The following is a 13,034-nucleotide window of genomic DNA, read 5'->3' on the forward strand; positions in this document are numbered from 1 at the left end:
TACACCACACACGTGCACTCTCACACGTGCACTCTCACACGTGCACTCTCACAGTCCTGTACTAGTGCAGGCCCTGTGTGACTACAGACAAGACCACGTGCACACACACATGCACTCTCACACGTGCACTCTCACACGAGCACACACGCATTGAAAGGTTTATGGTTTAGAGGAGGATTGAGAGGAGAGAGTTAGGGCTTATGATTAGGGTTTAGGATTAGGGTTTAGGATTAGGGCTTAGGATTAGGGCTTAGGATTAGGGGTTAGGATTAGGGGTTAGGATTAGGGGTTAGGATTAGGGGTTAGGGTTGAGGTTAGAGGTGAGAGGCCAGGAGAGGCTAGATATTAAGTTACACTTCAATAGTACATTCTGTCCTGCTATTGCAACTCTAACATTCCCCCCCCCCCCCCCCCCCCCCCATCCCCCCGCACACGTGAGCAGAAGGTGATCCACAGAGGTGATGAGGGCATTCTGCAGGACAACTCCCAGCGTAGTAAGTGGCACATGACTGGACCAGGAGGTCTGGACATGCAGGTGCCCTCCGTGTGTCTGCTGCTGCCCCCACCAAACCCGCTCTGCCTCAGCCTGGCTACCAAGTAAGGACGTCACCTCGTGCACGTGCACCGCTCACCCGGCCCCAAACGTGCACGTGAGATGCCACGTGTGTTTCATTTCAGGAATGAGAAGTACTACGATGCGGTGCTGTCGCTGTGGAACCAGCTGTACATCAACATAAAGAGTCTGATCTCCTGGCAATACTGCCTTCTGGACATCAACCACATCAACACCCTCACCATCTCCATGGTAACGTGCTAGAGATGCATTCATGTATTACCATGGGAACACGTGAGATCTGTGCATTGCCATGACAGCTGAGTATGTTAAGTGTTTCTACAGCACAGGTGTCAAACTCAAATGTGGCCCGCGAGAGCCTAAAAAGCCAAATATCAAAACAAACAAAAAAAAAGTAAAAGTGAGCAAAAACTACATTTACCACAATTATGTTACCAGCAAAGTGACGTGTGTGTGTGTGTGTGTGTGTGTGTGTGTGTGTGTGTGTGCTCGCGCGTATTTGTGTGTGTGCTCGCGCGTATTTGTGTGTGTGTGTGTGTGTACAGCTCTCTCAGATGCGTCCTGAGGAGTACCGCAGCATCATTAAGAGTTTGGAGACGCACTACCAGGAGTTTCAGAGGAGCAGCGTGGGCTCTGAGATGTTTGGGGAGGAGGACAAGAGAACCATGGAGACACAGTACTCTGTTGCCCAGCAACACTATGACCAGCTGATCGTACAGCTGCCAGCCTACAGTGAGTACAGCACACACAGCAGAGGCCTAGAGCCACGGCCACACCCCCACCCACCATGACTCCACCCACCACACCCCACCCACCATGACTCCACCCACCACACCCCACCCCACCCACCATGACTCCACCCACCACACCCCACCCCACCCACCATGACTCCACCCACCACACCCCACCCACCATGACTCCACCCACCACACCCCACCCACCATATCTCCACCCGCCACACCCCACCCACCATATCTCCACCCACCATGACTCCACCCACCATGACTCCACCCACCACACCCCCACCCATCTCAGCCCCTCAGTGAACACCCCCACCCACCTGCACCACACACACTGCCAGGCGGAGCAACTGCTGATTCATTGTCCCACTGCTGCAGGTGGCCAGCAGGTGGAGGAGGTGAAGGAGGTGAAGGTGGTGGTGGTGGATGGCCGGGGTGGTGCTGTGAGCGCGGAGGCTCCATCTAAGGGTCTGTCTGGGGTGAACTTGCTCAGTGAAGTTCAGACTCTGCAGCTGAAGCTGGAGGAGGTGCAGGCGTCTCTCAGCGCTCACCTGCACATCACCCTGGGATCAGACGCACCTGCACAGTGTGGACACCACATAGCACACATGCAGGTGCAGTACACACACACACACACACCGCATACACACATATCTCACACACACACACACACGCCGCATACACACACACACCTCTGTGAAAACAGAATATTGTCTGGTTATCAGATAAAGGTCAGTCTGATAATCTGCTGTGAGGTTGTTAACCAGTTTAAACTCCTTCTTCTGACCTACAAAGCCCTTAATCATCTTACACCTTCTTATCTATCTGATCTTCTTATTCCCTACGAACCATCTCGCTCTCTCAGGTCTTCCTCTGCTGGACTACTAACCACCCCTACATTCCACCTCCAAGGTTTTGGTCACCGAGCTTTCTCTCGAATGGCACCTCAACTCTGGACCTCCCTCCCTTCTCCAGTTAAACATTCTGCTTCTGTTTCCACCTTCAAAACAAACTTAAAAACATCTCTCTTTACACTGGCCTATAACACTCCCCTTACCTTCTATACCTGACTCCAAACCCTTACAACACTGTCTACTCCATCTATACTGGCCTATAACACTCCCCTTACCTTCAATACCTGACTCTAAACCCTTACACCACTGTCTACTCCATGTATACTGGCCTATAACACTCCCCTTACCTTCAATACCTGACTCCAAACCCTTACACCACTGTCTACTCCATGTATACTGGCCTATAACACCCCCCTTACCTTCTATACCTGACTCCAAACCCTTACACCACTGTCTACTCCATGTATACTGGCCTATAACACTCCCCTTACCTTCAATACCTGACTCCAAACCCTTACACCACTGTCTACTCCATCTATACTGGTCTATAACACTCCCCTTACCTCCAATACCTGACTCCAAACCCCTACACCACTGTCTACTCCATCTATACTGGTCTATAACACTCCCCTTACCTTCAATACCTGACTCCAAACCCTTATACCACTGTCTACTCCATCTATACTGGCCTATAACACTCCCCTTACCTTCAATACCTGACTCCAAACCCTTACACTACTGTCTACTCCATCTATACTGGTCTATAACACTCCCCTTACCTCCAATACCTGACTCCAAACCCCTACACCACTGTCTACTCCATCTATACTGGCCTATAACACTCCCCTTACCTTCAATACCTGACTCTAAACCCTTACACCACTGTCTACTCCATGTATACTGGCCTATAACACTCCCCTTACCTTCAATACCTGACTCTAAACCCTTACACCACTGTCTACTCCATGTATACTGGCCTATAACACTCCCCTTACCTTCAATACCTGACTCCAAACCCCTACACCACTGTCTACTCCATCTATACTGGTCTATAACACTCCCCTTACCTTCAATACCTGACTCCAAACCCTTATACCACTGTCTACTCCATCTATACTGGCCTATAACACTCCCTTTACCTTCAATACCTGACTCCAAACCCTTACACTACTGTCTACTCCATGTATACTGGCCTATAACACCCCCCTTACCTTCAATACCTGACTCCAAACCCTTACACCACTGTCTACTCCATCTATACTGGCCTATAACACTCCCCTTACCTTCAATACCTGACTCAAAACCCTTACACCACTGTCAACTCCATGTATACTGGCCTATAACACTCCCCTTACCTTCTATACCTGACTCAAAACCCTTACACCACTGTCAACTCCATGTATACTGGCCTATAACACCCCCCTTACCTTCAATACCTGACTCCAAACCCTTATACCACTGTCTACTCCATGTATACTGGCCTATAACACTCCCCTTACCTTTAATACCTGACTCTAAACCCTTATACCACTGTCTACTCCATCTATACTGGCCTATAACACTCCCCTTACCTTCAATACCTGACTCCAAACCCTTACACCACTGTCTACTCCATGTATACTGGCCTATAACACCCCCCTTACCTTCAATACCTGACTCCAAACCCTTACAACACTGTCAACTCCATGTATACTGGCCTATAACACTCCCCTTACCTTCAATACCTGACTCTAAACCCTTACACCACTGTCTACTCCATGTATACTGGCCTATAACACTCCCCTTACCTTCTATACCTGACTCCAAACCCCTACACCACTGTCTACTCCATGTATACTGGTCTACTTTATTCTACTCCATCATCAGCTCTCAGTATGTTACTATACTTCATGACCTCTTCCAATTTACAGCTTTATTCTTATTGCCTGTATTTTTTCCATCTGTCTGTTCTGTTACTCTTAAATGTAAGCGTCTTTGGGTTCCTGAAAAGCGCTATATAAAAATAAAGAATTATTACTATTATTACCATGTAGTTTATGTTTCGTAGGACATTTAGGGACCAACATTCATACAAATGAGGAGTGACAAGTCTCACTATTTTCCTACAACTGTCCGTCAGGTTTTTGTCATTGCAAATAAGAAAAAATATTCATATTAATATTAAGCTCTTTTATTAGTTTTAATTCTCACACTCACAAACAAACAAAAACAAACAAATATGGAAAAATAAAAGATACTTGTGGCTAATACCCCACAAGACCGCACATAATTCTGGATGGTTCTGCTGCGTGTAGGTGGTGCAGAAGGACGTGGAGTCGTTGGGAGGGGAGTTTCTCAGGCTGAAGGAGCATGTGTTGAAGGCTCTGGACGACATGGAGGACGTGGAGAAAGCAGAGTTCCTGCACAGTCAGCTCGGCCTCGTCGGCCAGAGGATGGACAAGCTCCGCTCTCAGACTGCCACGTGCCAGCTACGGTACACGCAAGACATGGACAAAAAACAAAACACCTGTGTTTGGAAAGCAAGCTGAAACATCTCACACTGTCTCTGCCAGGTTGAAGGCCTTGATGTCTCTGCTGCACAGTTTATTGGAGGCAGAGGATGTGGTGAAGGTTTACGAAGCTCGACTCACTGAGAAGGACACATCATCACTGGACCCTGTCAAAGTCCAGGAGCACCAGAACACTCTTAGGGTAACACCCACTCAACAGGGTCATCTGTCTTTACACACATGATCTGTCTTTACACACATTTTTGAGGATTGAAGCATTTTCAGGTAATCCAAAGACCTCTAAAGTTTGGTGTTTTTGCGATATTTCATTAATAATCGTATTATTTATGGTGTTTGCTAGATGATGAGATCTGAGCTTGCGCAAAAGCAGGGAGTGTTGAACTCTCTGGAGATGGAGCTGACGAAGGCTCGCCAAAACACGGAGCATAGCTGTCAGAAGTGCGACATGGACCTGTCTCAGTACGCTGAGCATGTGAAGCAGCTGTCCAGCCGCTGGAAACGTATTCAGACACAGATAAACCGCAGGCAGGACACGCCCCCTGGACACCCCCCCCCCCCCAGGACACGCCCCCTGGACCTCCATCTATTTTAACTTTATTTGATTTATGGCTTTCTCTTTTTATACAATTCTCTCTTTTTCCCTGCAGGTTGGGGGATCTGGACTCGTATCGACAGCAGCTGCTCCGGTACCTGCAGTCCAGTTCGTCTCTCAGCGCCTGGATCGATGAGACCAGAGACCGGATCGATGCTCAGCAGGTCACCAAGACAGACGACGTCACCGTACTCACCAAATTCCTTAACCAACAGAAAGTACGCCTCCATCAACCCTAGAAACATACACATATGAGCTCCTGATTACTGTGTCACCCATTAAACACATTACACATTCACACATTAAAATTATGGCACAGCAGTCCCATAGAGGACATCTAGAGGATAACTGTGCTACATAACTGTGCTACATAACTGTGCTGCATAACTGTGCTGCATAACTGTGCTGCATAACTGCGCTACATAACTGCGCTACATAACTGCGCTACATAACTGCGCTGCATAACTGCGCTGCATAACTGCGCTGCATAACTGTGCTGCATAACTGCGCTGCATAACTGCTTTTTCCATAGGCACTGAATTCCGAGATAGCAGCCAAGAGGGAGACGGTGGAGGGAGTACAGAGGGATGGAGATGTGTGTGTGAACGCCATCAAGGTAAAAATTACAATACAGAATACAGTAATAATTAATTATGTCAGTGTAAGTGACTATAATGAAGCTCTTTTGTAGGACTATGAGCTGGCGTTGGCCTCCTACAGTGCAGGGCTGGAGACTCTACTCAATATTCCTATAAAGAGAAGCATGTTGCAGTCACCGTCCAGCACAGTGGTGCAGGAGGTATGGGACACTGGACACGCCCACGCACACACAGCACAGCTTGTGCGTCCTGCACAGGTTCTCATCATCTCTCACTGTCCCGTAGCTGTCCTCGCTGCACGGCCGCTACCTCGAGCTGCTGACGCGATCCAACGACTTCTGCAGACACCTGGGAAGCTCATTAAAGAGTTCAGAAGAGCTCAAGGTACTCAAGAAACACACACACGTCCTGACTCTCTTTAAACGTGTGTACTTCACTACAATTTTGTATATCTAAGCGCATCTTGCCTAAGTACACTGCAGTTACTGTGTGTGTGTGTGTGTGTGTGTGTGTGTGTGTGTGTGTGGAATGGTCAGATGCGCAACACCAAGATAGATCTGCTCGAGGAGGAGCTGCGTCTGCTCAGAGCGGAGGCTGAAGAGCGGGAGGCCAAGCACGCGGGACTGCAGGACGTTCTGTCGCAGTACCAGCTGCAGCTGAGCCAGTCGCAGGACCAGCTGCTGTCCCTGGAGAAACTGAAGAGGAACCAGGCCATGCAGTGCAGCGCCACACAGGACCGCCTCAGCTCCTCCCAGAGCCACATGCAGGACCTGCTGGCCGAGCTGCAGCGCCTGAAGCTTCTCCTGGAGGAGGAGTGCCGGAACAGGAAGGTGGTGGAGGACCGCTACAACAGTCAGCAGAAGGAACACGAGAACGTGGTGAGGAAGAGCCAGAAGGAGCTTGAGGGGGCCAACTGGGCTAAGATCGAGCTGGAGAAGGTGGTGTCGGATCGGACCCGCGAGGTCGAGCACCTGCGGAGGCAGTTGGAGGAGGAGACGCGGACGTTGAAGGAGGTGCAGAAGGAGGTGGCCAAGGTAAGACAACAGCACGAGATGGAAATAAGAGAGGTGAAACGGACGTTTGAGTCCCAGATCCTGGTCACGCAGACCAACATGGAAACGCTCTCACAGCAGAAGGAGGACGACTCCTTGTCTTTACGAATGGAGTGCAACAGGCTCGAGGGGGAACATAAAGAACTTCAAGAGGAGCTGAGGAGGGTTAGACTCCACCTCAGTGAAGAGGAGGCTCAGAGGAGACGTGCGGAGGAGTTGCTCCAGAATCAGAAATCGGCCACGACGGATCAGACCAGGCAGACGAGTGAATTGGAGACCAAGATTCAACTGCTCCTCAGTCAGAAGAGTGCAGAGGAGAGCAGAAAGCGAGAACTTCAGGAGAGCTCCACCAGGGCTCTTCAGGAGAAGAGCAATGAGATCGCCTGCCTCAAGCGCTCTCTTGAGGATGAGTTGCGCAAGAAGAGAGCATTGGAGACAGAGATGAGCCGTGTGGAGAAGGAGCTAGCTGACCTACAAGGAAAACACACCACCTGCTGTCAGGAGCTAGTCACACTGCGTTCCTCTCAACAAGAGATCAGCATCCTTCGTGTGCAGCTAGACGCCCAGGACAATGAGAAAAACCGGGCAGAGCAGAATATCACACAGCTTCAGGCGAGGATCCAAGAGCTTCAGAAGGAGGTGAAACGGCTGGACGGGGAGCTGGAGGAGCAGAGACGTGTGTCAGAAGAAGAAGCTGCCAAGCGCAGGAGGACAGAAGCTCAACTTGAGAATACCAGCCAGGCCATGCGTGAGTACACGTCCACCATCACCACCTTACGCAAGAGTCTGGAGGAGGCCACTTCAGAGGCCAAAGAAACCGACGAAGAGTGCAGGCGGCTGAAGGAAGCTCTGGACCACAACCTGAAGGAGCACGGCGCCTCCTTCCAGCGGCTGGCCACACTGGAAGCGGAGGTGAAGAGCGTGAAGCTGCAGCTCGTCCAGGAGCAGGGTCGGGTTCGCGAGGGCACCCAGCGCTATGAAGCCCTGCACCGGAGCATGGAGGAGAAGACCCGATCTCTGAACGAGACCACCGCTGAGGTCGACCGCCTGAAGAAGCTCACGGAGACCCTCACCAAAGAGCGCCTCCGCTTGGAGGAGGAGCTGCGTGGACTGCGGCTGGAGCACGAGGAGCTGCTTCAAGGCAGGCACCACGAAGACGAGGAGATGAGTGCCCAGATCTCCGCGCTGCAGCAACAGCTCCAGAGTAGCCAGCATTCCAGGACAGAGTATAACACGCTGGTCCAGCAGCTCGCACAGGAGAGGGAACAACTGCGACTGGAGATCGAAGATGTGCAGAAACATGCCTGCGAGGTACTGGGACCGAGCCACTGTGGACGGGCTGGGACTGTGGTAGACTGTAGCTCCACTTGGACGTTGTGTAGGGTTTGTGTGGCCTGCTCCATGCTTCTGTCTAACTGCATGCTGCATGTGAACTTTTGTACTAAGACATGCAAAATATTACCCACTCTGTTTTGCATGATCTGATTCTGGACTTCACTTGAGGCATAATTCCCTCTGCATCCTCTGTATGATTTATGCTTTTTTTTGTGTGTGTGTTGCTTGCTTCACTTAATTGTCTTGTAATGAAAGTTCTCTGTTATTTTGTAACTAATTCTCCAAATGTGTATGTCTATTTCCTTTCCCCCCTCTATCAGGTTTGGGGATTACAGAGGTTTCTGATTGTATTTGAATCCTTTAAAGCTACATGGTCGTGGTCACTGGGAAGAACTCTGCAATGTCTGAATAATCAGATACTTTTGGCGTTAAATCTTGACTATTGCATGTTGGAGAATCCTGTTTCCTGTAAAATATTTAGGTTTTTAGATGTAGCTTGTATACGATCATTGCAATATGTTAGTGTAGTTTGAAACATCTGTCTTCAATTAAATGTTTGGTCTTTTCTCTTGGCAGACTTCAAAGTCAGTCCTGGCTTCCCAGACTCTGTGCACTGAATTACAGCAAGAACGAGACGCCCTCATCAGAAAGATGAAGATGTTTGAACAGGATGCGACACGCATGCAGACGTTCGAGGAGGAACTAAAACACATCAAACAGTCACTGGAATCGGAACTGCGTCTGAAAACGCAGCTACAAGACGAGAACGAAAAGCTTAGAAAGGATTTCAACCACTGGAAGAACCAATACGAGAGCCAGGAGGAGCGCGTGCAGCAGTACAAGACGCAGCGCATGACACTGGAGGGGGAGCGTAACTCGTCCAGAAGACAGTTGGAGCAGTTGCAGGCCCAACTGAAGGAGCTGGAGGATCGCCACCGGCTCGAGCTGCAGACCCACAGGGAGTCCTTGGAGAACGAGCTGACACGACTAAGGCAGAAACCAGGTGGTGCGAATAGATACACTCAAACCGATCAGCTTGATGCAACCATTGACCCCTCCAACATAATGTTTGACGGTGTCCGCAAAAAGGTCATGGCCCAGCAGTTACTTGACTGTGGGGTCATTGATAAAACAACGCTGGGCTGCTTGGTGAGGGGGCAGAAGACCGTTGAGGATGTGGCTGTGAATATCAAGCTGAATCTCAAGGGCACAGGAGCCATTGCAGGTCTGGCAGCTGGGCCCACGGGAAAGATGACGATCACAGAAGCCAAGAGGGATAAGTTAATCTCTACAGAGAGCGCCCTAAATCTTCTGGAGGCTCAGGCTGCCACAGGACACATAATGGATCCCAGAGCTAATGTGAGGATGACTGTGGAAGAGGCTTGTCTGAGTGGACTTGTGGATAAAGGGGATAAGCCGAAACTACTTGCTGCAGAGGCTGCCTCTACTGGGTTCAAAGACCCAAACACAAACAAAATGCTGTCGGCCAGCCAAGCCACAAAGAAGGGACTCCTAGATCAAGAGACGGCCCTGCGTCTCCTACAGGCCCAGGAGGCAGCGGGAGGCATTCTCGACCCCGTCCTGAGCGTTTATCTCCCAAAGGACGTTGCTATGGACCGTAACCTGATTGATGAAGATCTTTATCAGGCCTTGAATGCAAAACCAAAGTGTTACGTTGACCCTGAAACATGTCTGAGTACTACCTACGTCAGCCTGAAAATGCGATGCAAAGCAGACCCCAACACAGGCATGCTCCTGCTGACGCCACCTCAAGAGCCAGTGACGGTGCAGGGCCTACGGGGAAAGGTTTTTGTGTCTGATCTCGTAGAGGCCAAGTTGTTGGAGACTTCAGACATTGATCAGCTAAGAGAAGGCAAGTTAACAAGCCAAGATATTGAGCACAGACTTAGGGCCTACCTGGGAGGATCCACCTGCATTGCTGGTGTGTACGATGAGGCAAAGAAATGCACCATGCCCATCTTCCAAGCCATGAAAGAAGGTCTTCTGCGGCCTGGAACCACACTGGAGCTTCTGGAGGCCCAGGCAGCTTCAGGCTTCATGATCGACCCTGTCAACAACCAGTATTACACGGTGGAGGAAGCCTGTAAGAAGGGCCTTGTTGGCGTGGAGTTCAAAGACAAGCTCCTCTCTGCTGAGAAGGCAGTCACTGGATACAAAGATCCTGGTACTGACAAGGTTATATCCCTCTTCCAGGCAATTGAACGAGGTCTGATTGAGAAAGGGCATGGCATTCGCCTGCTGGAGGCTCAGATAGCCAGTGGTGGGATCATTGACCCCAAACAAAGTCACCGCATAGATGTGGATGTAGCCTATCGTCGAGGTTACTTTGATGAAAAAATGAATCAGATTCTGAAGGACGAGGGAGACGACACGAAGGGTTTCTTTGATCCCAACACTCAGGACAATCTGACGTATCTCCAGCTGAAGAGTCGCTGTGTTACGGACGATAAAACTGGTCTAGTGCTTCTACCACTTCATGACAAGAGCAAGACTACCGCGTCACAAAAAAACAGCAGCACAAGAAAAACCAGAGTTGTGATTGTGGATCCAGACACCAATAAGGAGATGACCGTGCATGAAGCATACGAGAAGCAGCTGATTGACTATGAAACCTTTCTGGAACTTTCCCAGCAGGAATGTGAGTGGGAGGAGATTAGTGTCACTTCCTCAGACGGGACAAGTAAACTGTTCATCAGTGACAGGAAGACGGGCCTTCAGTACGACCTACAAGAACTGCTTGGTAAGGGTCTAATCAGCCAAGACACCTTCAACAAGTACCGCACAGGGGAAGTTACTATTACACAGTTTGTTGACATCATTAAAAGTAAGACCAAACCTACAAAGCCACCGGGCTCTCTTTCTTCCTCCTCCTCCTCCTCATCTTCATTTTCAACCCAAATAACAACCAAAAGTGAAACCGTGACGTGTGTGGGAAGTTCTCCTGTGCAGCAAGCTCCATCCTCACCAAACACCCTGAAGCGCATTACCAGCATGTCCATCACTCTGACATCACCTGGAGCTTCCGTCGATGAACAGAGTCCAGTTGGGGCCATTTTTGATACAGAAAACATGGAGAAGATTAGTGTGTATGAAGCAGTGAAGCGTGGCCTTGTAGACGCCATCACAGCTCAGCGCCTCCTGGAGTCACAAGCCTGCACTGGGGGCGTCGTAGACCCAGAAAGCGGCCGCCGCATCTCTATCCAAGAAGCTACTCGCGCTGGTGTAATTGATAACGACATGGCTAATCGACTAAAACCTGCTCAGAAGGCCTACGTTGGGTTTGAGGACCTGAAGACCAAGAAGATGATGTCTGTAGCCGAGGCAGTGAAGGAAAAATGGCTACCGTACGAGGCTGGTCAGCGTTTCCTAGAATTCCAGTTTTTGACCGGTGGCCTATACGATCCAGGAAATGGGTGCAGATGCACCCTTGATGAGGCAATAAGCAAGGGGTGGCTGGACAGAAGATCGGCGCAGAAGCTTCTGGAAACACGGCACCATTCTAAGATGCTAACCTGCCCCAAGACCAAGCTGAGGATCTCTTACAAGGAGGCCATGGATGCCTGTATGTTGGAAGATAAAACAGGGGTGCGCATGCTTCCTGCTGCCACCACGTCCTCACATGGCGTCAGCAGCTCCAACAACTCCAGCTCTGGATCAGGCTCTGGAAACGGATCCCCCAGGGGCAGTGAGGACCACACCATCTCCTCCACAACATCCTCCAGATACAGTAGCTTTACCTACAGCAAAACTTCTTTCAGCACTAGTTCTCAGTCATAGATAAAATGAACAAAATTACTGCCAACATAAACATGAGAATAATAAAAATTGTATTCTTTAAACCTTGGCTCAAAACACATTCCAGATTATATTAAGAATGATATATATAATAATATGTAACTAACGATCACATTTAGAGCATGAAAGTTTAAGGCCTACTTTATCTTAGAGCTACAAAAGTATTTACATGTTTTTTTACTGCAAATATGACTAAATCTCATGAAAATGTCAATATTAATATCACTAGTGACTCTTGTTTGAGGAATGATAACTCACTGTAGGTGCCTCTTGTGCATTTTAATTAGATCATGATTCAGACATGAAAGAATGGGTTTAGGGGTGATTATAAAATAATAAATTAACCTTTATATTGTTTTGCTAGTGTGGAAATTGGAGTCAGTACGTTGTAATGACATCTTAGACTGTCAGTGAGGATTTTAGTGAATTGTTATACTATTTTATAGTAGAAGATTATTACTTACTCTTCCTAAAAAGTTTACCCTGTCTACTATATTTTAAATATTTTACTATAATATTTTACTATAATACTATATTTTAATATTTTAGATTCTATGTGATTTATTGCTTCAATAATAATAAAACTAATTACTGCAACTGTGTGATTTGTTTCTTGAGTATTTTTAAATGTTAAGCATCATCCAGAGATGCAGGTGTATACATTTTTTATTTTTATATATGCAGGCTTGGCTCTATGGCACAGGTGAGAATGGGTGCAGTCCATGTTTGACTCTGTAGATAAGAATCAGGATTTTAAAATCTGATTCAGCCAGCCAGAGGAAGCCAGTGAAGACAAAAGTGGATATATGATATGTTTGAACTTGAAAGATTTGAAACATGCAGTTGCATTCTGGGTAATATGCAAGCGCTTAGTGGGAGTGAGCAGGGAGGGGTGCCTAGACATAGTGATCTTGAAATCACACGGATCTGAGGCCTCTGGAATGAATCATGTTACGATTATG

The 13,034-nt window shown here is 48.6% G+C and overlaps 1 protein-coding gene across 3 annotated transcripts in view; it reads left to right on the top strand.

The window, feature by feature from the left end:
* Positions 1-12,674, top strand: part of dspb (desmoplakin b) — a 30,254-nt gene extending 17,580 nt beyond the window's left edge. For all 3 annotated transcript variants that reach the window (XM_076988038.1, XM_076988037.1, XM_076988039.1), the window contains 13 exons: positions 443-597; positions 679-805; positions 1,120-1,306; positions 1,693-1,928; positions 4,463-4,641; positions 4,721-4,859; positions 5,019-5,203; positions 5,326-5,488; positions 5,803-5,886; positions 5,962-6,069; positions 6,155-6,253; positions 6,406-8,232; positions 8,833-12,674. In XM_076988038.1, coding sequence (XP_076844153.1) covers positions 443-597; positions 679-805; positions 1,120-1,306; positions 1,693-1,928; positions 4,463-4,641; positions 4,721-4,859; positions 5,019-5,203; positions 5,326-5,488; positions 5,803-5,886; positions 5,962-6,069; positions 6,155-6,253; positions 6,406-8,232; positions 8,833-12,054 — 6,711 coding nt within the window. In that variant the 3' untranslated portion in view covers positions 12,055-12,674. The remainder of the gene's footprint in view (positions 1-442; positions 598-678; positions 806-1,119; positions 1,307-1,692; positions 1,929-4,462; positions 4,642-4,720; positions 4,860-5,018; positions 5,204-5,325; positions 5,489-5,802; positions 5,887-5,961; positions 6,070-6,154; positions 6,254-6,405; positions 8,233-8,832) is intronic.
* The last annotated feature ends 360 nt before the right edge of the window (positions 12,675-13,034 follow it).

This window comes from Brachyhypopomus gauderio, unplaced genomic scaffold (genome assembly GCF_052324685.1).
Source record: "Brachyhypopomus gauderio isolate BG-103 unplaced genomic scaffold, BGAUD_0.2 sc60, whole genome shotgun sequence".
In the NCBI taxonomy this organism is placed as follows: Eukaryota; Metazoa; Chordata; class Actinopteri; order Gymnotiformes; family Hypopomidae; genus Brachyhypopomus; species Brachyhypopomus gauderio.